At 55.8% G+C, this 27,037-nt stretch overlaps 12 protein-coding genes across 12 annotated transcripts; 7 read left to right on the forward strand and 5 right to left on the reverse strand.

Annotated features, from left to right (window-relative positions):
• Positions 1-1,751: 1,751 nt before the first annotated feature.
• Positions 1,752-2,444, reverse strand: PHYSODRAFT_294484 (hypothetical protein; the record flags this gene model as incomplete). Its single annotated transcript, XM_009518228.1, has 1 exon — positions 1,752-2,444. One exon carries the CDS (start codon positions 2,442-2,444, stop codon positions 1,752-1,754), a length of 693 nt encoding a protein of 230 aa, XP_009516523.1.
• A 761-nt stretch (positions 2,445-3,205) lies between these two features.
• Positions 3,206-4,837, forward strand: PHYSODRAFT_468403 (hypothetical protein; the record flags this gene model as incomplete). The annotated part of the gene is made up of 2 exons (XM_009518229.1): positions 3,206-3,410; positions 3,483-4,837. The coding sequence occupies 2 exons, from the start codon at positions 3,206-3,208 to the stop codon at positions 4,835-4,837; spliced, it is 1,560 nt and encodes a 519-aa protein (XP_009516524.1).
• Positions 4,838-5,241: 404 nt separating this feature from the next.
• Positions 5,242-5,994, forward strand: PHYSODRAFT_477798 (hypothetical protein; the record flags this gene model as incomplete). Its single annotated transcript, XM_009518230.1, has 1 exon — positions 5,242-5,994. A coding segment is annotated over one exon (753 nt), but the record flags the coding sequence as incomplete, so codon positions are not given.
• A 591-nt stretch (positions 5,995-6,585) lies between these two features.
• PHYSODRAFT_469034 (hypothetical protein) lies at positions 6,586-7,758 on the forward strand (the record flags this gene model as incomplete). The annotated part of the gene is made up of 1 exon (XM_009518231.1): positions 6,586-7,758. The coding sequence occupies one exon, from the start codon at positions 6,586-6,588 to the stop codon at positions 7,756-7,758; it is 1,173 nt and encodes a 390-aa protein (XP_009516526.1).
• A 369-nt stretch (positions 7,759-8,127) lies between these two features.
• Positions 8,128-9,267, reverse strand: PHYSODRAFT_322790 (hypothetical protein; the record flags this gene model as incomplete). Its single annotated transcript, XM_009518232.1, has 3 exons — positions 8,128-8,713; positions 8,774-9,003; positions 9,040-9,267. 3 exons carry the CDS (start codon positions 9,265-9,267, stop codon positions 8,128-8,130), a joined length of 1,044 nt encoding a protein of 347 aa, XP_009516527.1.
• Positions 9,268-14,407: 5,140 nt separating this feature from the next.
• PHYSODRAFT_468699 (hypothetical protein) lies at positions 14,408-15,016 on the forward strand (the record flags this gene model as incomplete). Its single annotated transcript, XM_009518233.1, has 1 exon — positions 14,408-15,016. A coding segment is annotated over one exon (609 nt), but the record flags the coding sequence as incomplete, so codon positions are not given.
• Positions 15,017-15,611: 595 nt separating this feature from the next.
• Positions 15,612-16,346, reverse strand: PHYSODRAFT_476346 (hypothetical protein; the record flags this gene model as incomplete). Its single annotated transcript, XM_009518234.1, has 1 exon — positions 15,612-16,346. One exon carries the CDS (start codon positions 16,344-16,346, stop codon positions 15,612-15,614), a length of 735 nt encoding a protein of 244 aa, XP_009516529.1.
• A 2,331-nt stretch (positions 16,347-18,677) lies between these two features.
• On the forward strand, positions 18,678-19,915 carry PHYSODRAFT_322793 (hypothetical protein; the record flags this gene model as incomplete). The annotated part of the gene is made up of 3 exons (XM_009518235.1): positions 18,678-18,757; positions 19,450-19,517; positions 19,599-19,915. The coding sequence occupies 3 exons, from the start codon at positions 18,678-18,680 to the stop codon at positions 19,913-19,915; spliced, it is 465 nt and encodes a 154-aa protein (XP_009516530.1).
• Positions 19,916-19,993: 78 nt separating this feature from the next.
• PHYSODRAFT_552657 (hypothetical protein) lies at positions 19,994-20,868 on the forward strand (the record flags this gene model as incomplete). The annotated part of the gene is made up of 1 exon (XM_009518236.1): positions 19,994-20,868. Exon 1 carries the CDS (start codon positions 20,110-20,112, stop codon positions 20,866-20,868), a length of 759 nt encoding a protein of 252 aa, XP_009516531.1. The 5' UTR covers positions 19,994-20,109.
• Positions 20,869-21,276: 408 nt separating this feature from the next.
• Positions 21,277-22,086, reverse strand: PHYSODRAFT_393476 (hypothetical protein; the record flags this gene model as incomplete). Its single annotated transcript, XM_009518237.1, has 1 exon — positions 21,277-22,086. A coding segment is annotated over one exon (810 nt), but the record flags the coding sequence as incomplete, so codon positions are not given.
• A 135-nt stretch (positions 22,087-22,221) lies between these two features.
• Positions 22,222-23,811, reverse strand: PHYSODRAFT_473476 (hypothetical protein; the record flags this gene model as incomplete). Its single annotated transcript, XM_009518238.1, has 3 exons — positions 22,222-22,381; positions 22,463-23,116; positions 23,243-23,811. The coding sequence occupies 3 exons, from the start codon at positions 23,809-23,811 to the stop codon at positions 22,222-22,224; spliced, it is 1,383 nt and encodes a 460-aa protein (XP_009516533.1).
• Positions 23,812-24,608: 797 nt separating this feature from the next.
• On the forward strand, positions 24,609-26,429 carry PHYSODRAFT_471058 (hypothetical protein; the record flags this gene model as incomplete). Its single annotated transcript, XM_009518239.1, has 2 exons — positions 24,609-25,520; positions 25,737-26,429. The coding sequence occupies 2 exons, from the start codon at positions 24,609-24,611 to the stop codon at positions 26,427-26,429; spliced, it is 1,605 nt and encodes a 534-aa protein (XP_009516534.1).
• Positions 26,430-27,037: the final 608 nt, after the last annotated feature.

The raw sequence follows: 27,037 nt of genomic DNA on the forward strand, positions 1-27,037 counted from the left end.
AACTTTTTTTCTCTCAAATTTCAAAACATTTTTTTTTGCAACTCTTGAGTAGCTCGTCCTTTCATTAATCAACCGCAGTGTTTCCTTGGTGCAAACCAAACGGACGAGACTTTGCAGAGTGTTCGCGACATGATTCGTTCAGCTGCCCCCTTGCTTCCTGTATCAGAGCTGAATGCAGTGCGTGCATGGCTTCGACTGCTGTGGGTCGCTTCTTGATGTTCATGGACACACAAGCGAGTCCCAGCCTGGCAATCGTCTGCGGTCCGTCCTCCGAGAACTTGACGCTCAACTCTCCCATAGCAACGCGGCGAAGAACGACCAACTGAGGGTTGGCTCCAGGTCGCACCTTTGCGTGGGCGTAAGGCTTCAAGTGCGTCGAGAGCTCGGACAGCACAACCCCGAACGAGAACATGTCGGCCTTCTCGTCATAAGGCTGTCCGACCATCACCTCGGGCGCCATCCACAGCGACGACCCCACGTCCGCTGTCATCGGACCAACAACGCGTTCTCTAGACACACCAAAGTCGGTCAACTTTGCGTCCAGCGCTTGGTTTAGCAGGATGTTCTTCGACTTGAGGTCGCGATGAATCACAGGAGCGTCGCGAGAGTGTAAATACGTGAGAGCTCGAGCCACATGGAAGGCGATTTTAATCTTGGTAAAGTCGAAGCCTGCCGGGTGGTCGATCTCCTGGTACTTGTCCATGAGTCCCCTCAGGTCGCCCCCATCCATGAGCTCCATGACGGAGCAGAAGACTTTGCTCGAGTGTAACACGACTCCGATGAACTGGACAATGTTCGGATGGCTCATCGTCACTGCTAGCTTAACCTCCTTGATGAATGCACTTGGATCGCTCATTACCTTGACAGCTACGGGTTTGCGGTCGTAGGTTCCTCTGTACACTGCCCCGAACGTCCCGCCACTTAGAAACTCATGGACAACCACCTCCTCGCGAGGTATGAGCGTCTTGTTGATGACTTCATCGTCCGAGGGCAATGCTGTGAAAGATATCGAACGCTCCGGCCCAGGTATATCATCATGGATAGGCTCCGTAACGATGCTTTCTATCTGATTCGACGCCAGAATTCTACTTGGAAGCGCTTGCAGTTCAGGAGCGAGTATCGACTGATTCACTGCTGTGGATTCTTGAGATTCCTCAGTTGTAGAGTCGATAGAAGCACGAAGCGACGATTTGCGTTGATACTGGTCTAAGTTTTCCAGAAAGTCGCCAACTGTAGTCTCGAAATGGCCGCGAGCATCTTGTACAGCGGCAACGTAGTCGCATTGAAGTTTGCTCTCGATGGTCTGTAGTTGGCGGTGCAGCTCCCGGATCGTAGCGACGCATTCTCTCGCCACATCGACGCGCCTCGGAGAGCAATCGCTACTGTTTGGCGTCGCATCGTCCATCGTGTCACTCCTTGAGAACGTGCGGGACCCGAGGCGAAGTCGAAGTTTCATGCTTAGTGCAGCGAAGGTGAGAGTGTATGTAAACTGCTTCGGTTGGTGGAAATTGAAGAGTGATGAGCTGATTCAAGTGCTTGCGTTAAAAATGAACTCGCACACAACTTCTATTTTGTGGCCCTCAAAATAGCCGCGAATCCGATCTGCATGATCCCAAACTGTCGTGCGTTTTCCTTATTAGCAATCGAAAACTAGTTTCGATCACGTTTCCCTCCCTAATACGCAAACGCATGGGCTTCAGTACTTATCGCTGCGGGCGCCTTCCTTCGCTCAGTGGCATCGTACGGATCGGTTAGATAACGACATTGTACGGAACAATGAGCACGTCAACGCACTCTCGGCTCCCTCGGTCTCCAAACACGGCCCGAATCGTGCGCGATGGGTCAATCTCGTCACTTGCAGCTAGAGCGCGAAGGAAATTCGCGACCTGAAGAGTATGTCGCCCCGTCACTTCGCCACGCTTTAACTGTGAATGCCTAGTGCTCGCCTTGACAAGCTTGACCATTCCAGCCATCCTATTGTGAATTTCATCCTTGAGCTCGGCGACAGCTGCACTCTCGTTGATAACGACCCCGAATACGTCGTGACCACAAGCGCAGGAAACTTTCCTGACCGGAACCAGCGCCACAAGTTGGACTGACGTGGCTTGGATTCCTCCAGTAGCAGGCGGGAGCGCGATCCCGGTGTTCTCCTCGTGATGCAGCTCGTCCCAGTCCGACAAAATGTACTCACTCGCCCACTTGAACTCTCCTGCCTCAAGGAAATCTGATAGAAGACCGAGCTCGAAAGACGCGCTGGAGATGTATGTGCCCCGTGGACCTGTTCTGAACATTCTGACCTTTGACGGGTGCACGTCTTGAAATTCTAGCGGGCTGCGAGCCTTGAGTAGGACGGACACTTCTCTCACGGTCGACGTAGGTGGCGCGTCAACGGCCACCAGACTCGATCCGGCAGCGCCAACTACCGCACAGGAAATGCTCGGCATCGTGTCGTGGACTCTTCGCAGCGAAGTGATACTTAGTTACCTCGTCCCAAGTCGATGTCATAAACTGTCAGATTGAACTACAAATGTGAACAAAAGTGCAACCATTCGTTGGTTTGGGATACACAAACACTTTAATGTTAGCCGAACCAATTCATGGCTCTCATCTATAAGCATAACACGTAAGTTTCGTTCTTGTAGTGTCAGTTATACTTCTTGTTACCTCCTTGACGTAAAAAATAATTTTTTTTATCTTACTCGTCCTGTAACAACATTTCGCTAATCAAATATTCCGATACAAATTTTCAGTTTACGATCACTTTCGAGAGGGGTTTGAAGTCTTCCCCATCAATTCCGACATCATCAGTCGAATGACCGACGCGTCCGCCGCCTCCTTCCAGCTCATGGACGACCAGGACCACGTCTCCATCGTCGCGGTGGACGGCAGTTCGTCCCCTTCGCCCCCGCGCGCGCCCAACGCGCGGCCTCCAGTTAACGGCGGCGCGCGTCGCCCGTGGCGCCGGTCTCCGTCCGAGATCTCGACCAGCTACCAGCCCGTGGACTGGGCGTCGGACGACGGCGTGCGCTTCGACGGGAGCTTGCGCCTGCGTCGCACGGTGAGCGACAGTGTCGCCAGTGCGGTTCCTGGCGCCTTCGGTCAATTGAAACCGACGTCGAAGGGTCCATTTCCTGCTCGAGAAGGGTCCATCTCGACGGCGGAAACAATTTCGACCACCACCAGCAATAGCAAGAGGACGACGTCCATGCCGACGCTGCTGCACGGGAAGAACATCTTGCAGCTGATGGCCATTGGGTCCATCGAGCCTATCGCCAGAGACTCGAACTCGGTGGACTGGTCCGACAGTCTCGGGGCGGTGGACGAGATCGACGATATGCCCATCATGGACCCGCACTATGACCTCACGACAGCCAAGATGACCAAGTTGTTCTCACTGTTCAACCCTGGAGGTTGGCTTTTGTAAATTCTATTATGTTGTGGTGGTTGGTATTGATGTTCTTGATTTTTTTATGGCTTGATAGACAATGGGATGGTGTCATACGAGGGATTTCGCTGCGGTTTGGAGGCGATGGGGATTGCGTGCGACGACGACGAGCAGTTCCACGCGTTCATCGACAAGGTGGACGACGACAAGAGCGGAGGCATCACGTACCAGGAGTTTCTCTTCGCTATCCAGGAAATCAAACTGGCGCAGCTCTTCAACAAAGATTTCCTGCGCAACATGCCACCCGAGTACACCCACGTGAAGCGCGGGAAGCCCGGTCGAGCCAAGCTTGGATCCATCGAGTACTCACCGGATCGCATTCGCAGCGTGTACCCGATCGACCAAGTGCAGAAGTTCATCTACTCGACCATGCCAGGCTGGGCGTCTGTGCGCTGGATTAACGTCGAGGGGATTGATCCTCTGCTGATTCGACGACTGTCGGTGCGGTACCGACTTCACCCGCTCGCTGTTGAGGACACGCTAGATGCGGACGTGGAGCGGCCCAAGTACGAGGAGTACGACGAGCACTCGTCGCTGATTCTGCAGACTGTTCACGCGCGGGACGTGGCCGTGGTGAAGAAGTACCAGAGCATGTATCGCGCCTCGCTCTACGTGCAGGACGACGATGTGTCGCCCTTCGAGAGTATGACGAAGAAGGAGCTAGAGGAGCGGCTGGACCAGCTCAACATTGGCTGCGTCATGACCGCACCGCAGCAGCTCAGTATGTACATCATGGAGGACGTACTGATCAGCGTCCAGGAACAGTCGACCACCCTCTGGTCGACGCTAAAACAGCGACTGGACACGTCGTACTCCAAGGTCCGTCAGCACGACACGGCGTTCCTGGTTTACACCATCGTGGACGTTTGTGTGGACGAGTTGACGCCCATCACGCACACGTTTGGCTCGAAGTTGATCATGCTCGAGCGGCTGCTGAGTCTGGACCCGCGCTACTTCGACGTGAGCCGGCTCGCGAGCTGCTCCAAGCAGATCAAGGGGCTGCAGGTCCTGTGCAAACCCATGAGCGAGGTCGTCATCCAGCTCTCGGAGTCGGATGAGTTCGAGGGCGAGACGCTGCGGTACTTCCGCGACGTGCTGGACCACATCACTACCATCGAGGAGGACTGCGAGCGGCACCTGGATCGTTGTCGCAGCCTCATCGATGACTTCCACAACGCAAGGGCTGCGCAGCAGAACGACGTGAGCTACATCCTAGCGCTGGTGGCGGCGATTTTCCTGCCGGCGCAGTTTCTGACCGGTCTGTACGGCATGAATTTCACGAATATGCCGGAACTTGAGTACCACAACGGGTACTACATCTGGTGGGGGGTCGTTCTCTTCATCGCACTGGCGACGATCGCGTTTTTCAAGTACTACAAGAAGTGGCTGTAAGTGCGGAGAAGAATTTTGTTTTCTTTTGCGATGTTGTGGGTGTTTGTTGATGATCGAAGTAAAATGTGGCATTCACTACTGTAGTATTGATAAGCTACGAGAAATAGCTTTAAGACTTTTACACGGCTGTTGTTGTCTTCGCCACTCGACTTTTACAGTGAAACTTGCCCAGTGGAGAGTGGCTCGGGGGTTCCCCTCAGTAGACCCATTTAAGTGGACTGAAAGGCAGTCTTTCAATTCAGATATTCGCCAGTCATTTTCCATTCCCAGCACCTCCCCGTCCCAGCCAGAGATGTTGCCGTACTCATTCATTACCCAACCAAACGCCGACGCAGTAACATGGCTGTAATAGCGAGTTCCGCCGGATCAACTTGGCTCAAGAGCGCGGGACGCGCATCATTCCCGTTTGCAAGGCGACGAAGGACGACTGGAGAGACTATCTGGACAGCGAAAACCAAGCGCTGAAATCGAAGCGCTGTGAGTGGATCGAAGGCACCATCTACATCGTGGAGCCGTCGAGTCAAGAGCGCGAATGCTTCAGTCGAGAAGTCGAGCACGCTTTGTTGGCCCAACGTGGCTTCGACGCGTACATGACGGCCTGGGGCTCAGCCGTTATCCCGGGCCTGCCCGACCTACCCGACTATGAGCCTGACGATGGCTATGGTCCAGCAAATTTCATGGGAGCTCCGTTTCCCCCTGGTGTTCAAGACTATCTGTCCTGGTACACGCTCATCATCGAGGTTGGGAAGTGGCGCAGCTGGGGATATGGCGCAGGAATGCTCGACTGGAAGGCTGCGGAGTGGGCACAGTTTCCAGGCGTGCGGTACATCCTGTGCGTGAAAGTCACCGATCGTTTGGCGACTGCCGACTACAAACTGTACAGGGTAGAGCGGGGCGGCAACGACGAAGCTCTTCCGTTGCCCGAGCTCGATCCCGTGCCGGTGGTTGGACCTCAGACAATGGTGACGTTCGATTCGCGCGAGCTGCTGGGTCTGCCTCCGGGGGAAAACATTCCAAGTAACCCATACTCATGTGATCGATTCCCGGACCCAAGCTTCAGTTTGGACCTTTATGAGGTTCTCGAAACTGCATGGCAAGAGCCCGATGATTCGTTGTTCGGTGCGGTGACCGTTCATTCTTCTTTTTCTCGCAGCTGATCATGGTACAGCATTGGCCAGATCAAATCTCCATCAACCATTTTCCCGCCAGCATTGCACCCTTCCAGCGCGCAATATGCAGCTCCGCGTCGTGGGTGCTGAGCCACCACCCCGCTCTGCACTCCGCGCTGCCGCACCTGGCGCCGCTCGTGTCGGATTTCCTCGGCCCCGACCCGAACCTGTCGCTGACCGAGGCCTGCAAGCTCGGGTCCACCCGATTGCTCGACTGGATCTGGGAGCGCAGCTGCGTCAGCGCCGACGCCAGACTGGAAGGATGGCCCCTCAGCGCTCCGAGCCATACTATTACCGTTATCAGTTCTACGAGGCCATTGAAGTTGCAGCCGGTACGTGAGCGTGGTGACGTGGCCCATGGACCATTTCTCGGGCTGCGAGGTGCCGTCCGAGGCGGTCGCCGAAGCCGCCCACAAGGGCCACCTACCAGTGCTGCAGCTGCTGCTGGAGAAGGACGCGGGTCGTGGGTGTCCACACAAGTTGGACAGACTGGAGGTGGAGGACAACGAGTGGGAGGACAGCGCCGCCGAGATGTCCCCCGACTGGCGCGGCCCGGGCAATGTGGTCCGCTGGGGAATTATGGGTCCTGACGCAGTGGAGCCCTTGCTGCAGGGAGGGTGTCTCAAGGAGAACAAGAATGCAGCGATCGGGGCGATCTGGGTCGCCGCTCGTGAAGGAAACTTGGACCTCATGAAGCGCGTCGCCGCGCAACACCCGAAGCCTCCGCGAGGGAAGAACAGCGAGTGGCTCCAGTTCTGGGGGTACGCCATGTCTTCAGCGTGCGAAGGAGTCAATATGGACGTGATTAAGTGGATGATGGAGCATCCAACGGGGCAGTTGCTCTGCAAGCAAATGAAGGAGGACTTTATCATGAACAATTACGATGAACAACCGCAGAAGGCAGTGGAGGGGGGTCACATTGAGGCGATGGCGCATCTCGTCGAGCAGGGGTGCAAGGATGAATACGCGACTGCTATGCTGAAGGCGGCTCGTAAGGGCCACCTGCACTGCATCGAATGGCTACTTGAGCACACGTACCAGTATCAATCGGGAGGCTCGGCTGACCGTATAGTGGTAGAAGCCGCGAAGCGAGGGAATCTGGACATGTTAAAGTTCTTTCACCCGCCGCGTTACGCAGCAGAAGAAATGTCTGAAAAGAGAAGGAAAATTGAAGACAGCGGAGCGTGGTGGGGTCGGTCTCGCGAAGCCATGGACGAAGCTGGGGTCAATGGCCATTTAGAGGTGGTGAAATGGCTACATGCTAACCGGTCGGAAGTCTGCTCCTCAGTTGCAGCGGACAGAGCCGCTGAAAATGGTCACTTGGAGGTGCTAAAGTGGTTGGAATCAGTGATGACTGCGAACTGGACAGCCAACACCATGGACGCCGCTGCCGGAGGGGGCCACTTGGACATTGTGAAGTGGTTGCACGCAAACCGAAGCGATGGGTGCACGATTAAAGCGGTGGAGAATGCGATTGGCAACGGAAAACTGCGCGTTGCGAGCTGGTTGTGCTGGTACTATCCAGAGTTTGTGCCAGAACACAAGGGCCTCTGGATGTACCCGAAGAATCTGTTCGACGCGCTGCTGTTTATCCAGGTAAACTACCCGGATGCGTTCACTGTGGAGTTTGGACGAGGCACGATAGCTGATCTAGCGGACGAGATGCGAAAGGGGAGTGAAATTCTGGTCAAGAAATGGCTGGAAGAAAAGTTCCCCGCACGCCCCACTAAACAGCGAGTACGCAGACGGTGATAGCAGTCGAGTCTCTTAGCGTTGAGTGAAGATCCAGTAACGTTTTGAGTACAATAATGATGAATTGGCTGGTGGTCTACCATCGTTTCTACACGTACTACTTCGAAGTAGTAGCTGATTCAACTCGACACAACAATAGCCCGGTATGATTTGCATTGCTTGCTTCCTCAAACAAGCGCTCGAACGCATAATTGATTCACTTTTGGCGTGTTTATTGGAGATGCAGGTTTTTAAAGAAAAATATAGTCTCTAGGAAACCTTTTGGATATCACGCATTGCTCTTCCAATCCCCTGGGTATTTATTGTGGTAAAACCCGACTCATTCGTCAGATATATTTTTGTTCTTCAAAGTGGAAAGACGAGCATTACTCAACCACGCGGAACCTGGGCCTCGTAAAATCTGCGGTACGCTACTTGGGCCCTGTCGTTACTAGGGACAAACGCTCTCATCTTGGCGGCTATTGTATCCGGACGAATCCCTTGCGATAACCACTTTTCAAACTGCAACTTCTGCAGCGACCTTGCAGCTGAGGTCCTTACAGAGCTAAGGGCGTCAGCCGGCCCCAGCACGCCAAAGCGGTTTACCGATATCGAGATCACATCCGGATTCTCCTTGTCGATGTTGTGCAGTTTTGTAACGTAAGAAGCCCACGTGCTCAGCTCTGGATTGCGGAACATATCGAACATGTACGCGTTTTTCCGATCCGTACTAAGCTTCAGCACTTTGAGAATGTCGTCGCTGGTTTTCCCCTCGTTCCTCCAGATCTCCTCCATCAAGCGCGCTAAAACAATATTCGTCCCTTCCAGATCACGCTCTAGTAGTGCAAACTTTGCAACGTCATCGGGTGCTCGTCCTTCTTTCGTGCTGATCTCCTTCATTCGCGCTTGGATGGCGCTGGCACTTTCCTTCGCGTTGCTCATCATGTCTTGCAAACCTTCGTCGCCGTAGCGGGCTCTCTGAGTCGCTTACATCAGTTCGTCGGGGTTGGTCGTATCCAGCTTTGCCAAGTGAGACCTCCAAGCGGCGAACTCCGGGGTGGAAAACGCGTTGCCCTCGAGCTTTTCGAGCTTGAGGAGCTTGAACACGTCGTCAGCTGAGTGTTTTTCCTGCTGCCAGAACTTAAGCAGCACGTCGTCCAACCTTTCAGCCAACACCTTTGTATCCTGGACGCGCACTGCAGGAACAAGTATCTGGGCCAAGCCGCCGTCTCCATAGCGCGCTCTCAGTTTGGTGACAAGGATCTCCTATGGGTTTTCTTTCATGAAATGGGCGTAACTCACCCACGTCTGCAACGCCGCTTTCTCCAGTAGTGTGCCTTGTGCTTCGTCCAGCTTTAGCAGCTTGAAGACGTCATCCGCAGATTGTCCCTTGGTTCGCCACGTCAACAAATCCTCGCCCGCCAGTACACCAGCAATTCTCTTCGCCTCGGGTGTCCCCTTCTGCTGTGCTGCTGCGATCATGTTGGCCACAGCTTCGTCGCCATACCGAGCTGTTAGCGTCAAGAGCATGGCAGCCGCGGATGAATCGGCCTTGGTTGCATACTTCTTCGAGACTGCTTTGCTCCGCGAAGGAGCTCGTACTTATCGCTCCGGCGGAGCGTGTCAGCAATCTTCGTGATGAACTCGTATGCTCTCTCATCGGCATTGCCGCCGACGTCATCCGCAGCCAATTGATCGGCTCTTAGGTGCCGCGTTCCTTGATCATTTCCATCCGACACAAGGCGAAGGTGCAATCTAGCCGCCGAGCTTGCAGCCGCAAATATGCCATTCTCGCAGGCAAATAGAGCGACGACGAAGACCAGTATCGCGCAACATTTCCGAGGCACTGGGCAGGTGTTGGGAGCCATTCGGGGCTGAAGGTTTCCGAGGAAACAATCGAAATGACAAAGCGGAACCACCACTGCCACTGTATGGATATGTTGTCGCAGGATCGGGATCGTAACTCTCGTAATATTACGTCCGAATCTATCAGAGCTCGTAATCTTGCTGAGAACACACCTGGGTAACGAATAGTGTACCCGATCATAAGGAATACAAGCGATCGTCTAATACAACGCCCCAGCTTTCCCATTGTTGATCACGTTGCCCTTGTCAACATTAGTGAAATCGAGCTGATACAAACCCACCGCACTTGGGAAAGTGCTCGTTGTCAACTCCAATCAATTCAGATTTCTACTATCCGAGACTCGAGCATTGTAGAACATTCGCTTGGCCTGTTATTGCCCATGGCTGCGGCCCGCATCGCCCGTGAGCTCGCCGCGGTCGACTTGACCTGTGAGCGAGAGTCGCGTATCATTCCCGTCTGCGCGGCAACCAAGGATGAATGGAGACTGTACCTGGAGAGTGTGAACTTCACGCACTACGAGTGGACCAACGGCACAGTCTACACGTGCGGTCTTCGCGTAAAGAAGACGAGCAACTTGCTTATGAAATCAGGTACTCTTTGCGGAGCCTACCTGGATTCCGGGCGTACATGAACAGCTTCAGCTTTCAGACCACCACGAACCAGCCTGAGCTTCCCGACTACGAGCCTGACGCTCACTTTGGTCCTCAGGTGACAACAGGAGCTCTCTGTCCGCCTGGAGTCAAATCTTATGCGTCTTGGTTCACGCTCGTAGTGGAAGTTGGGCTATCTCGAGGCTGGGGGCACGACAAGGGGTTGCTCGACTGGAAGGCTCGGCACTGGGCCAGGATCCCAGAGTGCGGTTCGTCCTGTGCCTAGCGATCACTGAGCGCTTGAAGTGGGTGGAGTACAAGCTGCACACGGTGGAGCGAGACCCTTTGACGGACCGAGCGCGTGGATTACCCGCTATCGACCCTGTACCTGTGATTGGGCCTCACACTATCGTGTCGTTTGACTCGCGCGAGCTGCTGGGCCTGCCGCCTGGAGCTGCGATTCCCCAACAGTTCCCGGATCCGACCATTGACATCGACCTCTTTGAGGTTCCTGAACGTGTCCGTTGAAAGTTTTTTTTTTCGTGCGACTGCAGCAAGATGAAACAGGAAGAATTTATGACAAAGACAAGAAGGAAAACCCAACGTAATGAAATCCACACTCCTTTGCCTTTTCAAAGCAACAGGCATACATACAGGAAATCTCATTCCTTGTTGCAATAGAGGTAATGCAAGATCCACACTTAAGTTGTAGATAACCCCCCTCTTTCTCTGCTCCACACCCGGAGATTCGCATCCTACTACCGGAGTCTTCAACACCACTACGGAGAAAGTGATCGACTTCGCGGTTCCGGAAATCCGCGGACTTCAAAATCTCCTTTGTAGTGTCCATAAAGTGCCTTTTGGTTCTCACACCTCCAGCCCGGCACTAGTTGTAGACGGCCCTCGCCACGTCGATGCCAGTCTCACCTGCAGTTTCGGCTGCTCTGCGCAGGATTTCTTCCGTACAAGACTTCGGAACTCAATAGGTCGATCACAGCGACGTTGCCAACTTGCAGCGAGTCTTTGATCCTATCTGGCAGAACCAGCTTGAAGTTGTTTGTATTCATGTTCTTCTTCTTCCGACTTGAGTCTTTCGCCTCCTACTCGTTGAAACTACCAGCTTGAGTCTCCTCCTCGTTGTCAGAAGCAAATGCGCTTGCGCTTGATGTCGAAAAGCACGCTTGTGCCAGCTGATTCCATTCCACTACCTCGGGTTCCAGGTTAATCTTGACATTGCTTGGAATGTGTTCGTCGACTTCGGATGCTTTCAGCTTTGGGCACTGGCACACATCGACATCAGGGACTTGAGGTCACGGAGCAGCGCGGGTCGGAAAAAATAATACAAAAACAATTATTACGGTATTGCTCCACTAAAATAAGTGATTATTGGGAATCACGTGTATTGCAATGCTTATTATTGAGCTCTGTGAGCTTCAATATTGTCGGTATTTTATCTACTTATGAATGTCAAGATAAATGCAAGCTCAATACAATAATTCCTGTATTGTCCCATTAAAACAAGGGTGCGTTGCGTTAGGCTGGGAGGACTGCGTAAAACAACATAAAGTACGTTAAACATAAAGTACGTTATGTAACTACTTCGTAGGTATCCGTGGTTCGCTCGGTTGTACCAACTTGATCACGGATTGCCTTCCTTACAGGAAGACTTTGACGGCTTGTAAACGGTCGGATGCGAAGCAAGCGCAGGAAAAAAAACCTTTAAATTTATATATCCCCTCTTTGGTTACTTTATTAATGTTTTTCGACTAACTGAGTGGTAGGAGTGCTTTGGCGATCCACTACAAAACAATGCCACATTCAAAGTTTGGAATCCAATTTGCAATCAATTCATGTAAGCTTAGTTTCAGTACAAAACATAATACGTATTATATTATTTGCTTCCATGCTGCAAATGATAGGCTTCACCCCTCATTTGCGACGCTGAACGACATTTTTTTATTTTGAAGTAATATGGAGCCAGCTATCTAATGTCTGCAAGGCTGTCTGGCATCCTATCGGTACGGATTTAGTTTTTGTAGGTCTAGCAAGCAAGACGTCCTTGTCGTGTAGGAACACGCACTAAGTTATATAATAGCACACTTTCCCCACCAACAACACCCACCAAGTCCCGATGACTCAATGGGCTTGTTAGGGTTAGAACCTGAAGGCCCAGGAACTTTCCCTTGCACCGGGTTGATGTTTCCTCTGTGCACCGTGTTTCCGCTTAGTCAACTGACGGAAACCCAGCGTCACCAGCCACGAGCAAAGGCTGACACGCTCTCACACACAATACAAACCTCGCAGGCCCTCAGGAAGGAAGGGTCCCAGCCAGTCACGGCTTGATACGAGGGTGCCGGAGCTATACTCCGACGGGAAGGATAAATGGAGTGCGCTCTCGCTCCTCCACTACACGGCGATGACTCGTCCTTCGTATACACGGCCACTTCTTCACTACTCTTGGCCTGACCACGGGTAAACGCACGCTACGATACTAGCAGGCGCGTCCACCGACAGTCATAATCCTACCAACAGGTTTATCCAATTGCTACGGGAACTCACCGATAGCCCGGACGTCTTCCTTGAGTGGTTGGGAGGAAAAGCTGTCCTGTTCTTGTTGCCCAAAGGGCTTATCTGTTCTATCTTCTCTTTCCTATGGTTCAATACAAATATCTAGTATAAACGCGTCCGTTTTGAATCTTCCCAAGTAACCACCGTCCCTTCAGAGCCTCCTCGACGCCCCACGAGGCCTCTCGATGACTCTATTGGGCGATGAAGACTTGGAGCAGTCGCCGGGGCTCGAACGGTCGTCTTAAGTGCGGATCTCGGGTCAAAGTTCGCTGTAAGTTCGGATCGTACTTGAAGTCCTGGGTCTCGAACTTGGGTGTCGACGAGTCTTCGGCACCAGTCCAGAATGGCCAATCAGCATCCGACGAACATTGCTGAACATGTCCCGACGACTCGGGTCGCCACTGAAGCTTGGTCGTCAGCTCGATTCTCGCTTACCGCCAAATCACTACACCACATCCTCGTGTTATTAGAAACTATAGGGTAGTTGTGGTGGTTAAGTGGCCTTCTATTTGAGCTTAATTCACTGACCGATAGAAGCCTTGCATCTAGTAAGACGTGCCTGTATGTCGACCGTCTTTGAGTGTTTTTGTTGCTTTTGCAGCTGGGGTGTGGAATCTGCAATCGTTTTCCTTGTTATAGAGTTGGGGATCAAAGCTCCTCCGGTCCTGTGGGTATCGTAGATGAGTGTAGTGCTTGTTTTTGCCATCAACTTAGACGATCGGTGAAACTATAGGGTAGTTGTAGGCTGAATGAACAACATATACTTGTACATGTATTCTTCATTTCATTATGAACCTGTGTGGTGTGCTGTGATGTACGTTTGCGTAAGTATGGTGTACTTTTGTGGCGTCTGATGTGCCTTTGTGTACGTATGGTGTGGTAATATGTCGTTTAAATGTTACCTGAGGTACAAGCAACTTTTTTCGACGAATTAATCTGTGTGAGGCTGTCCATACAGCTCTTCTAGCTGTCCTCCCAGGATAATTGATTATTGGTGGGAGTCGTATTGCAATGATTATTACGGAAGAAGGAAACCTGCAATACAATTTTATATTTTATTGTCCGACCTCTGTGTGAAAGTAACAACTTCCGAGACGGTCACACTAGGCGCCACTGCCAATTGCAGTCTGCCACAACAACGTCAGAGCTGCAAAGGCTGCAAAGAGAGCGTCGTCGACAGAATCGTCCGTTCAGCTCCCCAATTCCAGTGACCAGCTTCCACTCACGAGCGAATCGAACTCTTGCGCGTCCACCGAGATTCTGCTGCTCGCGCCAGCATCGAGAATTAATACAAACCCACCACTCCTGGGAACAGGGGCGGACCCAGAACCAAAATCTGAGGGGGGCCGGGCCAAAAACAGGGGGGTAAGTCTATATGCTCAAAAATAGTCGATCAGACAGCTCAGAAATAGGGGGGGGTAAGTGTGATGTCTTCCCAAAATCTGGGGGGGGGGGAGGGCGGTGCCCCCCTAGTTTGCATGTAGGTCCGCCCCTGCCTGGGAAAGTGCTCGCTGTCAACTCCAATCAATTCAGATTTCTGCTATCCGAGACTCGAGCATTGTAGAACATTCCCTTGGCCTGTTATTGCCCATGGCTGCGGCCCGCATCACCCGTGAGCTCGCCGCTGGTGAACTTCACGCACTACGAGTGGACCAACGGCACAGTCTACACCGTGCGGTCTTCGCGTAAAGAAGACGAGCGCTTCGCCTGGGAATTCAAGCTCTCTTTATGGAGGCAACCTGCATTTGAGGCGTACTTGGACAGCTTTGGTTTACCGAGCCAGTCTGGCCGTCCCGACTACGAACCCGACGCTCGCTTCGGTCCATGGGTGACGACGGGTGCTCTCTGTCCACCTGGCGCTCAAAGCTACGCATCTTGGTCCACGCTCATACTGGAAGTTGGGCTATCTCGAGGCTGGGGGCACGACAAGGGGTTGCTCGACTGGAAGGCTCGGCACTGGGCCAGGATGCCAGGAGTGCGGTTCATCCTGTGCGTCGCGGTCACGGAGCGCTTCACGAGCATCGAGTGCAAGCTGCATACGGTGGAGCGAGACCCTATAACGAACCGAGCGCGTCGACTTCCCGATCTCAACCCTGTACCTGTGGTTGAGCCCCATACAATGCTGTCGTTCGACTCGCGCGAGCTGCTGGGTCTACCCGCTGGAGCTGACATCCCCCCAATTGAAGGCCAGCAGTTCCCGGATCCGACCATTGACGTTGATCTCTACAAGATTCTTGAACGTCTCCGTAGGTAGACTACTGTTCGTGTACCTGCAACAAGATGGAACCTCGGAGTCAAGTTCACAGGAGAATTTTATCACAAAGGCGAGAAAGAAAAATGAAGGCAAACCAAACGTAATGCAATCATCATTCCTTCACCTCATTCATTGCAAGACCCACGTTCAAACAATTTAGCAGTTATAGATACTCTCCTCTTCTGCGTATGCAGAGATTCAGCATTCCACCACACGGCCGGGGTCTTCATGCACGTGTGGCTCGACAATACGACGGAGAAATTGCTCGACTTCGGAGTTCCGGAAGGCTGCCGACTCCAGAAGCTGCTTCGTCGTGTCCATAAAGTGCATTTCGCTTCTCCGATCTCCGGCCCGACACGAGTTGTAGACGGCCCTCACCACATCGATTCCTGCGTCATCTGCAGTTTCGGTTGCTTGGCGTAGAGCAGCTTCCGTGCGGTACCAGACTTCGGTGCTCAAAAGGTCGATCACAGCAAAGTTGCCCACTTGCAGCGAGTCCTTGACTAGATCGTACATGACCTTCCCCGTCTTTGGATCTCCTACCAGCCAGTGCACTGTGTCGCACTGGCCTGCTGCTGCTGCCTTCGCCAAGGCGTTAGTCGACTTCAGTATCCAGTCCCTCCCATATACCGACCGGGTCGAAGCTGTAGCAGTCCGGGTCTCCATCACGGCCAAGGAACTGCAAGAGGTCGGTATGACCATTTTCCGCCGCAGCTTCACACGCCACAACGAAAGCCGAACCCCCGCTGATGTACTCGTAATTGTCGTCGTCCAAGAACACGTAAGCCGCGTTAGATTGCCCACTGGCCGCTGCCTTCTTCACCGCTAGGTCGAAGTTCAACTCGTAGTACATCGGCTTGAGAAACTTCAGTACTTTCACGACGTCCCGAGACGCCGCCTCCGCCGCAGCCACCTTGATCTCATATCCGCTGCAACCATTGTGCAGCAGCTTCACGACGTCAAGCTGTCCGTATTGCGCTGCCTTAACGAGTCTGCTGGTTTGAACCATTTTTCCTTTCTCATCCAGAAGTTTGAGCATTGTAGCGCTCAACCCCTTTCCGTCTATGGGGAGGAATTCCAAGTCTGCGTTCCAGTCGGAGGCGTTGTCCATTAACCACTCCACAAGTTCGCACTGCCAACTGAACACCGCATAGGGCAGGTACTTGTTCGTGCTCCAGTCTGCGTGGTTCCTGCTCAGCCACTTCTCCAGCTCCAAGTGACCCCCTTTAGACGCCAACTCCATCGACGCGGGCAAGCAATAGCAGGTCGAAGGCTCCAAAGAAGTCTCCGATGGAATCCCACAAGTCCGATACAGCCTGCGCGATGGCATCCGACGCTCCGAGGAATTTGCTGATAGTGGCAGCGATACGTGCCCGTCTGGGGACAAGGAGCGCCCCCACGCTCCGCAACAGACTGCGTATCGTGGCTTCATCCTCGCGTTGCCCCGATTCTAGGGTATTCCGCTTGATAGCAGCGCGACTGAGAAACCCAACAATCACTTGGTAATGGTTGTCATCGCTGGTCCTAATGCTCAGGGCGGTGTTTAGAGAAGAGGACTCATCGATTTCATCCTGCTCCGACATCTCTCGCAGGTGCCGAGTCACAACGCTGACCCGTAGCTGAGCCAGGTCTTCCTCCAGTTCATCAGTATTATCTGGCAGAACCAGCTTAAAGTTGTTCGTATTCACGATCTTCTTCTTCCAGATCAAGGACTTGAGGTCACGGACCAGCGCGTCCGCATGCATGCGAACTCTGAATGTTCTCCGAGACGGTCACACTAGGCGCCACTGCCACAACTTGGACATCGTCAGAGTTCTCGCCAGCTTCAGCAAGAGCGTTGTCGAGAGAATTCTCCGCGTTCAGCTCCACCATTCCAGTGGCCCAGCCTCCACTCACGAAATCCTCCAGTGGGGAAGCGTCTGCAGCGAACAACTTGATGTCGTCGATGCTGGTGTCCTGGGACTCCAGCAGACTCTCCTGGATCAGTTGCTTTAATTCGCCCACGAGGACCCCCTCCTGCACGTCCACAGAGACTCTGCTGCTCGCGCCAGCATCGACCACAACGCAAGAAATCGAGCGCATCGCGCGTTCGTTCCCAGAACTTGAGAATTGATACACTCTTGAGCTGGTTGGGAAGGAGCTTGTTGTCAATTCCAATCAATTTCGCCTCAACTTGCTGATGAAAACAACATTTCACATGTAGTAACTCCGGCAGAGCTGCTTCGAGCTACCCACTGGGATGGCCAGCAACGTGAATCATCCCCCTTCTGCTGCTTAACCAACTGCTCCAGCAAGAGCAGTCATGATCTCTCGACGTCAGGCTCATGATGCATGACGCACTGCTTGACTCATCCGATCACGCATCGTGAAATATTGGCGGCGGGAGCGTAGCGGTCCCCCCGCCTGACTCAGGAGACCAGCACACGCGGGGCGACTTCTGCTTGGGCAAACGCCGGGGGCCGAGGTCTGGTCGAGTGGAGATCAAGTCGAGCGACGTGGCTGCGCTCCACCCTGCCAGGTTCGAATGCGGCCACAGGACCAGAGAGAGCGTACGACGGGATGTCGAATACAAGTCACCGCGTCGTCGCGTTTACCGCCAGCGAGGGCTGCCGCAAGTGTCGATCCATCTTGGGCCGCTCTTCTCGCGCCCTCGCTCCAATCCCTGCAGGACATCCAGCCACCGCCTCAACGCACACTCAACGAGCGCACAGCCTGATCATAGCTCATCAAGGTGTCACCCCGAAGCAGCACGAGCGTCTTGCGTCCGCGGCGATGACCCTGGCTGCTCGGTGTCGATAGCCACCCGATACGCAAATGCGACGCCGCACCCCTCCACCGAGAAGGAGGTCTAACCTGGCGAGCAGGAAGAAATCTGCAGGAACGTAGCCGACATCCTAGTGCCATCGCTCCGGGCAGCTCTTCGAACGATGCGAAGACAGCTTCAACCTCGTGAATGAGCGGCTCACGATGAATACCATCCCAACAGGACTCGGGCCGACCAAGCAGCGAAGTGGCGGAGGCCTCACCGAAAGCACAGCTTCAAGCTTCCCACGGCCGGAATCATGTTGGCCTCGAGGGTAAAGCAGGCGCCTGGCCGCGGGAACGTGGCGGTCCACCGTGTACACTGCCAAAAGGCCGACGGCGGCCACCAAGCCTCGGCCCTCGCTGTACAGTATCTGCAGCTGCAGGGAGTGCCGTTGCCGTGCAGAGATGGCGGCCCACCGTCCAATCCGCCCGATTCGATGAGCCACTCGGACCTCGGCCTCGGACCTTGTCAAGGTCCGAGGTCACCTTGAGGCTCATGGCGCTCAGGCGCTCAAGTTGATCGTTTAACAGCCTCGCCTCGATTCCATGCTGAGCAGATCAAAAGTGTCGCGCCGTGTCGCCGAGCCAAATCCAGTGGTGAATGAGAAGCCGATCGCCCCGATGCTGGGGCGGCCGTGCTCTTCTCGGCGGCGATGACTCTACACGATAAAAAAGATTATTGTCGAGACCGCTGGATTGATGGCCTTGCAGCAGCGGTAAATCGAAAGGCTCATGTCGAAAGCCGCTTGACTCATGGGCCATGAGTTTTGCGCGCCCACGGGCAACGGGAATGCGGAGCCCGAGGCCTGCATTGCGGAGACCGTGCGAGCTGTACATGTACTGTTATGCAGTGTCGATGTCCGCTGCAGGCAGCGGCAGCGCAATTGATGCAATTGACGCCGCCGTCGATTACGATGGCCAGCTGAAGGCGCCGGCGTAGACTTGGCTCGAGTCCGATGCGGCGGCGGCGCCTCCACCCTTCAAGGCAGGCGTTAACTCGGCGCCCAGGGCCGACATAATGGAAAAGGCAACAAGATTTGCCACGGCGAAATGCCTCGCAGCGCACCGACCCCGCGGAAAAGCACAAGCACCGCGCAATGCAATGCGAGCCACGGCCATCGATGGCGACGGCACCCCAAGCAGACCCGTTGCAACCACTTTGCACAGACCCGCTTCGAAACGAACCATTCACTGGCGATCCACAGCGCGCCTTGATTTCACAGCGCCGAGGCTGTTAACGGGCAAAGTGCGACCAGCGCTCTCGCGCGCATGTTCGGTCGGGGCTTCAGAGACCTGCTCGCGCATGGGTCGTGCGGCCATTGCGATGCCTGGCAAAACTCCGCTTAGACGTTGCGAGCCAACGAGTGGCCAGGCAAGCGGGAGCGCCGATACAAAGGGTCCTACTTTTGGGGCACCTGGTCTTACTCTCGCGGGCGCCGCGTCTCTGTGCTTGAAGTTCGGCTTCAACCAGAATTTCTTGAAGCGACTGTCTGGCACTACCGACTAGCGCTACCGACTCGCTTCCGCTAATCGCAAAACATCCGGGTCGGTCGCAGTAGCGAAAATGGCGATTCTATTTTTGATGACCCAGCCGGACATTCGTGATGGCGCCCGCGACTGTTTTGCAGGCAAGTGGCAAGTCTGCGGAAGGCGGCGGCAAAGCAGCGTTTCTGCGATGGAAACCCAAGCAACCCAGGTCCGCAACGTCCGGTCCAACGCCCTTCTGGAGACCGAGCGCGCCAGTTTTTTTCGAACAAGTGTGTTCGGCGTACCGTAGGGGGCGTCTCGACAAAGGAGACGGGCTCGGTCTGGGAAGGGGCGCGTCTGAAGATCCACGCGCTGGCTCGCGACATCGCATTGGCGAGGCCGGCGGCCTCGAGGTCTCCGATGCTGTTCTGGCGGAGGCTGGCCAGCTCCACGCCGCCAGGCTGGGGCTTTTCAGCGTCGGCGGCGCCGTCGGCCCGCGGAGAGACGCGGCGCGCCAAGTCACGCGCGAGTCAACGCCGCCCAGAAAACGGCAACGGGATCAAGCCGCGCCAGCTGCCGGCGGTAAAATGGCCGGACTTTTGCACCGGAGGCCGGCCAAGTCGATGACGCATGCCTGGTGTGGCGCACACCGCAAATCTTTCAAAGAAACGTTGCCGGAAACCCCTCACGCTCACTTGCCAACGTGCCGTGCAGAGCTCACCGCTCAGTCACAGACAGACACACAGAGCTACGGTGTAGCTAGCCAGCCAGCCAGCCAGCCCTCTCAGCGTAACAGCTCAGTCTCAGCCAGCCAGCCAGCCATGCAGCCGCACACGCTCAAGCGCACCATCTCCAAGTGCTCCATGAACAGGGACGACAACGACGACGCGCTGGCCTGCAAGAAGTTCTCCTCGGGGCTGGACAACGAGCCCGTGCTGCTGCCGCGGCGCGAGCACCGCGCGCAGAGCTTCCCGCCGCTGGACGAGGCCGAGCCCGAGGGCGAGCTGTCCCCGCTGCTGCTGTGGGGCGGCGACTCGCCCGCCAAGACGCGCTCCTCCTTCGCGGCCGTGGCGCCCGTGCTGCCACCGCAGGACAGCAGCACGGACGAGATCTCGGCCGCGCGCATGGTGGCCGTGGTGCTGGACTACCTGCGCGACGTGGCGCACTACTGCAACCGCGCGGTGCACCTGAGCTTCGCGCAGCTGCGGCAGATGCTGGCCTCGCTCCCCTTCGCCGTGGGGCAGATGCAGAGCGTGGCCAAGGCGCGGCTCGCGCTGTCGTGGCCCCTGTCCGCCGCCTTCGTGCAGAACGTGACTGAGTTCATCAGCGACGAGGACATCCGCGACGCGTCCGTGGGGGAGCTGGCCGCCTTCCTGCAGTCGTGGCAGGTTGCGTCGGGCGGCGGCGCCAGCAACATCTGCGCCAACCTGTTCGAGTTCTTCCGCGAGGCGCTGGGCCAGTTCAAGGCCTACCTGACTAAGCGCTGGCTGCAGAGCGGCCGCATCAGCTTCCCGTGCGAGTTCGGCAAGAAGTCGGACTCGCTCTTCCTCTGCATGGAGTGCCATCGCGAGCACATGTGAGAGAGAGAGAGAGAGAGAGAGAGAGAGCAACATTATATAAGCGGCGACTCCCCCTGCAGGGTCGACGGAAAGCTGCGGGGCAGGGACAAAGACACACAAGACAAGAAGACACACAGAGGAGCGAGGGGAGCAGACGATAGACCGTAAAGAGGCCAAGCAGTGCGCTGTCTCGCGCGGCTGAGTTCCTTCCTTCCTCTCAAGACCCACCCGGTGGACTATACAGGGCTGGAGTATCCAACAGAATCATGTACAGAACGAACTCAAGAGAGAAACAGAAGAGCGCGCTGATGGAGTGGAGTGCGGTGTAGTTAACGAACGGGGAGGAGCTGTAGGAGCTTGGGCTAGGTAGGGAGTGTCCTGGACTTGGGACACCTTTTGGTAATATCATAACATAATTTATTCAACACTCAAGAGCTCGAGCTGCAGCTGCAGGTGCTTCGAAGGTGAGATGTCGCGGCGCGCGGCTCGGATCAAGGCCATGGCCAGCTCCAGCGGCAGCCGGTACCGAGTCATGAGCAGCGCGGCGCACAGCGCGATGGACGCGGAGAGGCCGCTAGCGCAGTACAGCAGCACGCCGCCGTCCCCCGGTCTGCGCGGGCCGTTGGCTCGAGAGTTGGAGCCCATGAAGCTGCTGAGTGTGGACGCGATACTCGCCATCGCCTTGCAGGACGGGGCCGACAGCGTCTTGAGTTGCTCCAGGCCGTCGCTGCTGGCCAGAGCGTCCTCGAACTGCTGTCGCGGCAGGTCGAAGAGCTCCACGACGTGGCCGCCGTCTTCGTTGGGGGTCATCCGCGTCTCCTGCTGCGTCGTGGTGCAGTACACGAGGTGTCGGATGTCCCTCTCGTCCAGCAGCTCCGAGAACTTGAGCGTGTCCGTGGACCCGATCCAGATTCCGGGCGCCACGAGCTGCAGATCGTTCAAGATGCCGACGCGCGCGTCCTGCGGCGCAACGCGCGCCCAGTTCTCGTCGCTCACGTCCTGCTGCTCTTCAGACCCGACGCAGTCCTGCCACGCCAAGCGGAGACTTGCACGCGCGCGGGCCGTGACGTCGTCGAGCGTGACGCCGTTGACAACCAGTTGGTGGAAACCCTCCAGCTCCTCGCGGAAGATCCGGCGCCTCCAGCCCACGACGTCGTCCTCGTCCTCATCGTCTTCGCCTTCTGCCGGCAGCATCAGCGCCAGCTCGCAGTACGCCATGCAGAAGCGCAGGTTGAGCATCCGCGCGTCCGCCGCCGCCTCATCGTCCAGCGTCCGCTCCATGGCGCCGCAATCTTTGGCCGTGACCGCTGGCTTACGGGCCCATGCCAATCATTCATGTGCTTCAACTTCAAGAGTATCCGCGATTCGTTTGCGCTATTGCAGATACTGCGGGATGGTCGTGCCGGTGCTGATGACATACGCTCGGTACTCGCGGCCGATGTAGGACTGCGGAATGCCCGCCACTTGAAGGTCAAGCGGCCCCGGTGCAGACGGCGGCGCCGCGCTGCTGCGCGAGCTCGCGGACGGGATCCGGCTGCCGGCCACGCTGCTGTTTGCGTGCGCGTGAGTCAGGTGGGACCCGCGCAGCGCCTGGAGCGCGGGCTTGGCCACGGACAGCAAATTGCTCTCGTTGGTGCAAGGACTCAGCGCGGCGGGCGGCAGCGGCGGCTTGTGCTGGCGCTGCAGAGGCGGCGTGCCCGCGCCGTGACAATGCGGTTCGACCTCTGCGTCGGTAGCGGGGACTGCAGACGCTGGGAGCTTGTCGACGATGGTGTGCTGCTCCAGTTGGTGCAGATTCCACCATTGAGACTGAGGGACGTACCAAGCTCCGTAGTGAGCTTTGGAGGGCGAAGCAGGAGGTGCTGTGTTGCTACCGGTACTCGATGATGCAGCTACGGGCACGCGCAAGTTGTGTCGTCGTCGACGTCTTGGAGACAACTTGGAGGGGACGGGCTTGGTGCTGGAGGTTGCCGCTGGATCAGTTGAGGTCGACAGGTTGGTGCGGCTGCGGTGGTGGTTGTCGCCTACGCTGGACGACGCCAGGAGCTGGCGCGCGGTGTGTGAGCGTCGACCCAGCACAATGTGAGCAGACCTCATGCGTCGAGGAGGGGCCGGAGCCATTGTCAGTAGACGCTCCGGAACGTCCGCAGCGGACCTGGCGCCGGTTGTCTGCTGCCAGAAGATGCGCGGGTCGTCGTCCTCATGGTTGAACTGCTGGACTTTGCGTCGCTGACGCCGCTTCTTGTCCAGCGCTGCATCGCCGCCCGAGCTCTCGTCGTCGTCGTCGTCGTCGTCGTCATCGGCATCATCGGGATACCCGTCGTGGTCGCCTAGCGACCACAGCGCGCTGAACTTGCGCTGCTTGGCGTGTATTCGATTGCATGGCGAGTTGGACTCGCTCTTGAGCGCGGTCTCGAGGATTGAAGGTTTGTGTGCTCGGGCGCGTTGCGGGTTTCGAGGGGAGGAGGCTTTGTCGTCGTTGGGCTGTCCCAGTCGTGAATACGTCGGCTCAACTGCTAGATACTCCATGTCGGCCAGGATCCGATCGAGCATTGCTTGTCGTTGGGTCTCCCCCATGAGATCGTTCAAGGTTCGGCTCGCACACGGACTCCCGGGGATGTTCCTCTGTTGCGCTGATGACGGTGTAGCAGTCGCGCTGGTCGAGTCCTCTGCTTCTACTGCATCTTGTACTTCGAACATGTGAATCAAGCGAGAAGGAGAGTCACGCGTCGGCGCTGGATCGAGGAGCTTCCTGGGTGAACGGGCTGAGTGAGTCTGCGGACTTATTGGATCGACGAGCAGTGTCTTTCGTTGAGGAGATCCGAATTGCGGAGGCTTGGGGTTCTTGTGCTGTAGGAAGCGCCATTGCACTTCGAGACAGTTGGCGGTCGGTGGTGGAATGTCCCGACTTCTGCGAGTCAATGGGCTTTCGCGGTGTCGGGGCGACAAAGCGTCCGAGTTCATGGAGCCTTGTTACTCCGCCTGATGACAAGTGCAGCAAATGGAGGACAAGGAGCTCACGTATTTTTCCCCCTAAAATTAGCGGGTTTGTTGAGGAAGGTGACGGTGTTTATAGCTTATTGTTCGACTACTCCATTCCTGTAACTTGTCAACTCGACGCGTAAGCGATGGAGGCGCTGCTACATGATGACCTTCTCGGGTCTGATGACGACAATCCCGCTCTGAGCAGCGGCGAATTCAACTTTGAAGCGCACAATTTCACTCAAGAAGATGCTGAGCTAGCGGGTCTTGGCACGAATCATGATGATGAAGTCTTTGCACACGCCATTCCAAGTACGGCTCCTCTTATTGAGCTTCCTGCGCGCAAAGTGCACTCCGCAGCGCCAAGTTCGAGTGGATTTAACGGCGAGAGTATCTATGAAGACATCCCACGGCCGTATACGTCTGCTGGTCTCGACTCGTCCCCACCCAGCAGACGGCAACGCAAGAAGAAGTCCTCCGCTCTGCCTAAGAAGTCTGCGCGTAGCAACGATCCTCTACCACGTGAAGTCCGGCCGCGTTCAGCTGATGTGAACGAGTGGGGGGACTTTGACACGGATCGGCTACTGCGAGACGAGTCGGCTTTAGCACTAGACGATCGCTCAAACCAACACTCGTTGGATCCTTTAGACGAACAGCGGTCCAAGTCCAGAAGAAGTCGTCGCTCCACTCCTGCGATGGCATCTTCATCTCCTCGACCGAATCCATGGGATGGCTACCTGTACCTCAATAACGAGGGCAAGGAGGCTTCCAAGCCGGTCATGCAAGTGCTGCGTCAGAAACCAATCGAGATATTGAACCTCGACCTCGTGGCGCAAGCAAACCACTCAACGGCCAGGACAACCTCGACGCCGAAGCCGTTGCTTGGCCGGGCTACGTTAGAGCGGTTGATGTCCACTCGATCGCGGCCGACGACAAGTTACGCCTCCCGACCGGCGACACCCACGCCGCTGTTTGGTACCGAGATCCTGGACACGCCGAAGAACCGAGCGACCATCTTTGGACGGTTAGCTGCGCTTTGGTCGCTCATTGCGCATCGATCGTCGACTTCACCGGGCGATCAGCGCTTAGATTCTCCCGATACTGCGACTACCAGGTCTCCCTTTGAGTGCAGCATGGCTACGGTGAAGCTCTGCAAGACGGTCGGGATATCGTTGACCCCTTCGGCAGCCACCCACCTGTCGTTCTGGTACACCAGCGAGCACGGCGTCGACTTTGAGTCGTTCTGTGACGTTGTGGTCCAGGGCGCCATTCAGCCCGCTCTCCACCACTTCAACCTCGACAACTCGGTTGATGAATACGTGGCAGCACTCGACACCGTCATCCAAAGCCTCATGACGACGGAACCCGCTCGACGTCGCAAGAAGAAAGCAGCAGCATCAGAGTGTCCTCGGAGGCTGAAGGAGCTCAATGAGATCCAGCCAGTCTTCATGGGCTGGAGGGCAGGGATCACGCCTCGACTCGTGCAGCAGTCAGAGGATCCTGGCCCAACAACGCCGACTAGAGCTCTGATCACAGCCGAGAAGGTACGAAAGGCGTTGGAGGCTTCGGCGAGTCAGCACATGCTCGCGCGCCAACTCCCGTCAGAAGAAGCTCGTGTCACACACGTTGAGAATATCCGCCGCAAGGTCCAGCTCCACAAGTCGTGGAAGTTCATCAGCGACGGAAAGACCGTCGACGGAGGGTCCAGCCCCAGCGCTTTAGTGTCTCGTGGCAGTACATCGTCCTCCAGTCAGGACGAGTGGAGTAAATTCGCGGATCTCTCGGAGATGTTGGAGCGGGCACGCTCCGTTCTACCGACTAGCGCAGGCACTGCGTCTATCGTCGGTGTACAAGGAGACCACCCGGAGATTCAGGTAGAACATTCTACCCCTGAGGCAGAGCCCGAGAAAGATGCGACTCAGGAGAATGACGAGGTTCTCGTTTGCTGCTCGTGCTCCGTTCGAGGCGCTGTGCTGTGGTGCTCGTCATGCTTCACCGTCAACTGTCAGAAGTGTTGGCAAGAAACTCACGCGTGCACTGTTGACATGTCCATGGTATCGTCCGAGCCAGCCTCGACCAAGACGCCGCTGCTTGGGCCAACCGCGCTTGCGTTGAAGAAGAAACGATGCGGTAGCGCTACGTTGCGACCTCCCGTGGCCATGATCTATCTGCCAACGAAGGCGATAGTACCGGGGACAATTGCAAAGGGAAACTCAATCGTTCGACATCGACGGAAGAGCAGTCCCAACCAAGTCTCAACCTCCAATGCGTTGAAGGACGAGGTCCCGGCAGTCATCGCCAACGCCATTCTACCATCGCTACACAAGAATCGGGTGGGCGGGAAGCTACAACGGCAGCACGAGCGCCTGCAGGTTGAAAGCGCAACGCCGACGACGGATTCAACTGCAGACTTGGTGAAGTCGCTCATGCTGCGGATGTCGCCGTCCACGCCGACGACTGGAAGTCACTCGACCACTTCAACGGAGTCAGCGATGCGAGTGCACAAACATCACGCCTCAAGTCGCCCCAAACTTCCCCTAGTTCCGGTTTCTCTCGACGCGGAGTTGCTGCTGTCACATGAACCTGATCGACGGTGGTAAGCAGCGTACAACGATCAAATCTAATAGAATATATTACCCCTGGATGCCTCTCTACTGCAGGTCCTGGCCGTGGATCCAGAATGTGAGGTAGAACAAGTCTTTACCTTCAGGGACTGCTGTGATCTCGTTGAGAACTGTTTGGCTCCGGAAGACAACGAGGCGGTCAGGTTCTGGGACGATCTTCCGCACGGGAGCGCTCTCAGCTAGACTTGTCCGCAGGTTCAGTGTAGTTTGTTGGTGCTCTGCGTCCTGCGACTCGATGGCATTGACAAAGTAGACGCACGTCAACTTGAAGCCGTTGTCCTTGTCACCAGAGCCACAATCCAGCCGCAGAGGCTGGTGGTGTCCTCCTGGAAGCTGCTGGACCGCAGTACAATGCACGAACTGCGCGCACAGCTTGGCCTTCTCCGGTCGCTTCTTGTTGATCTCGTAGGGCAGCGCGTGCAGCTTCTCGATCAACTCGGCCAGCGCCGGATACTCCGCCGTGCAGTCTTTATGCTCGACAAAGCGGAGTTTCGCTCCCGGCACGGCCTCAGTCTGGTTCCCTGCATTTTGTCGACTCAATATGTGCTTGGCGTCGACATTCGGTGCTGTGGTCATGAGGTGGC

Source organism: Phytophthora sojae (assembly GCF_000149755.1).
Source record: "Phytophthora sojae unplaced genomic scaffold PHYSOscaffold_1, whole genome shotgun sequence".
NCBI lineage: Eukaryota > Oomycota > Peronosporomycetes > Peronosporales > Peronosporaceae > Phytophthora > Phytophthora sojae.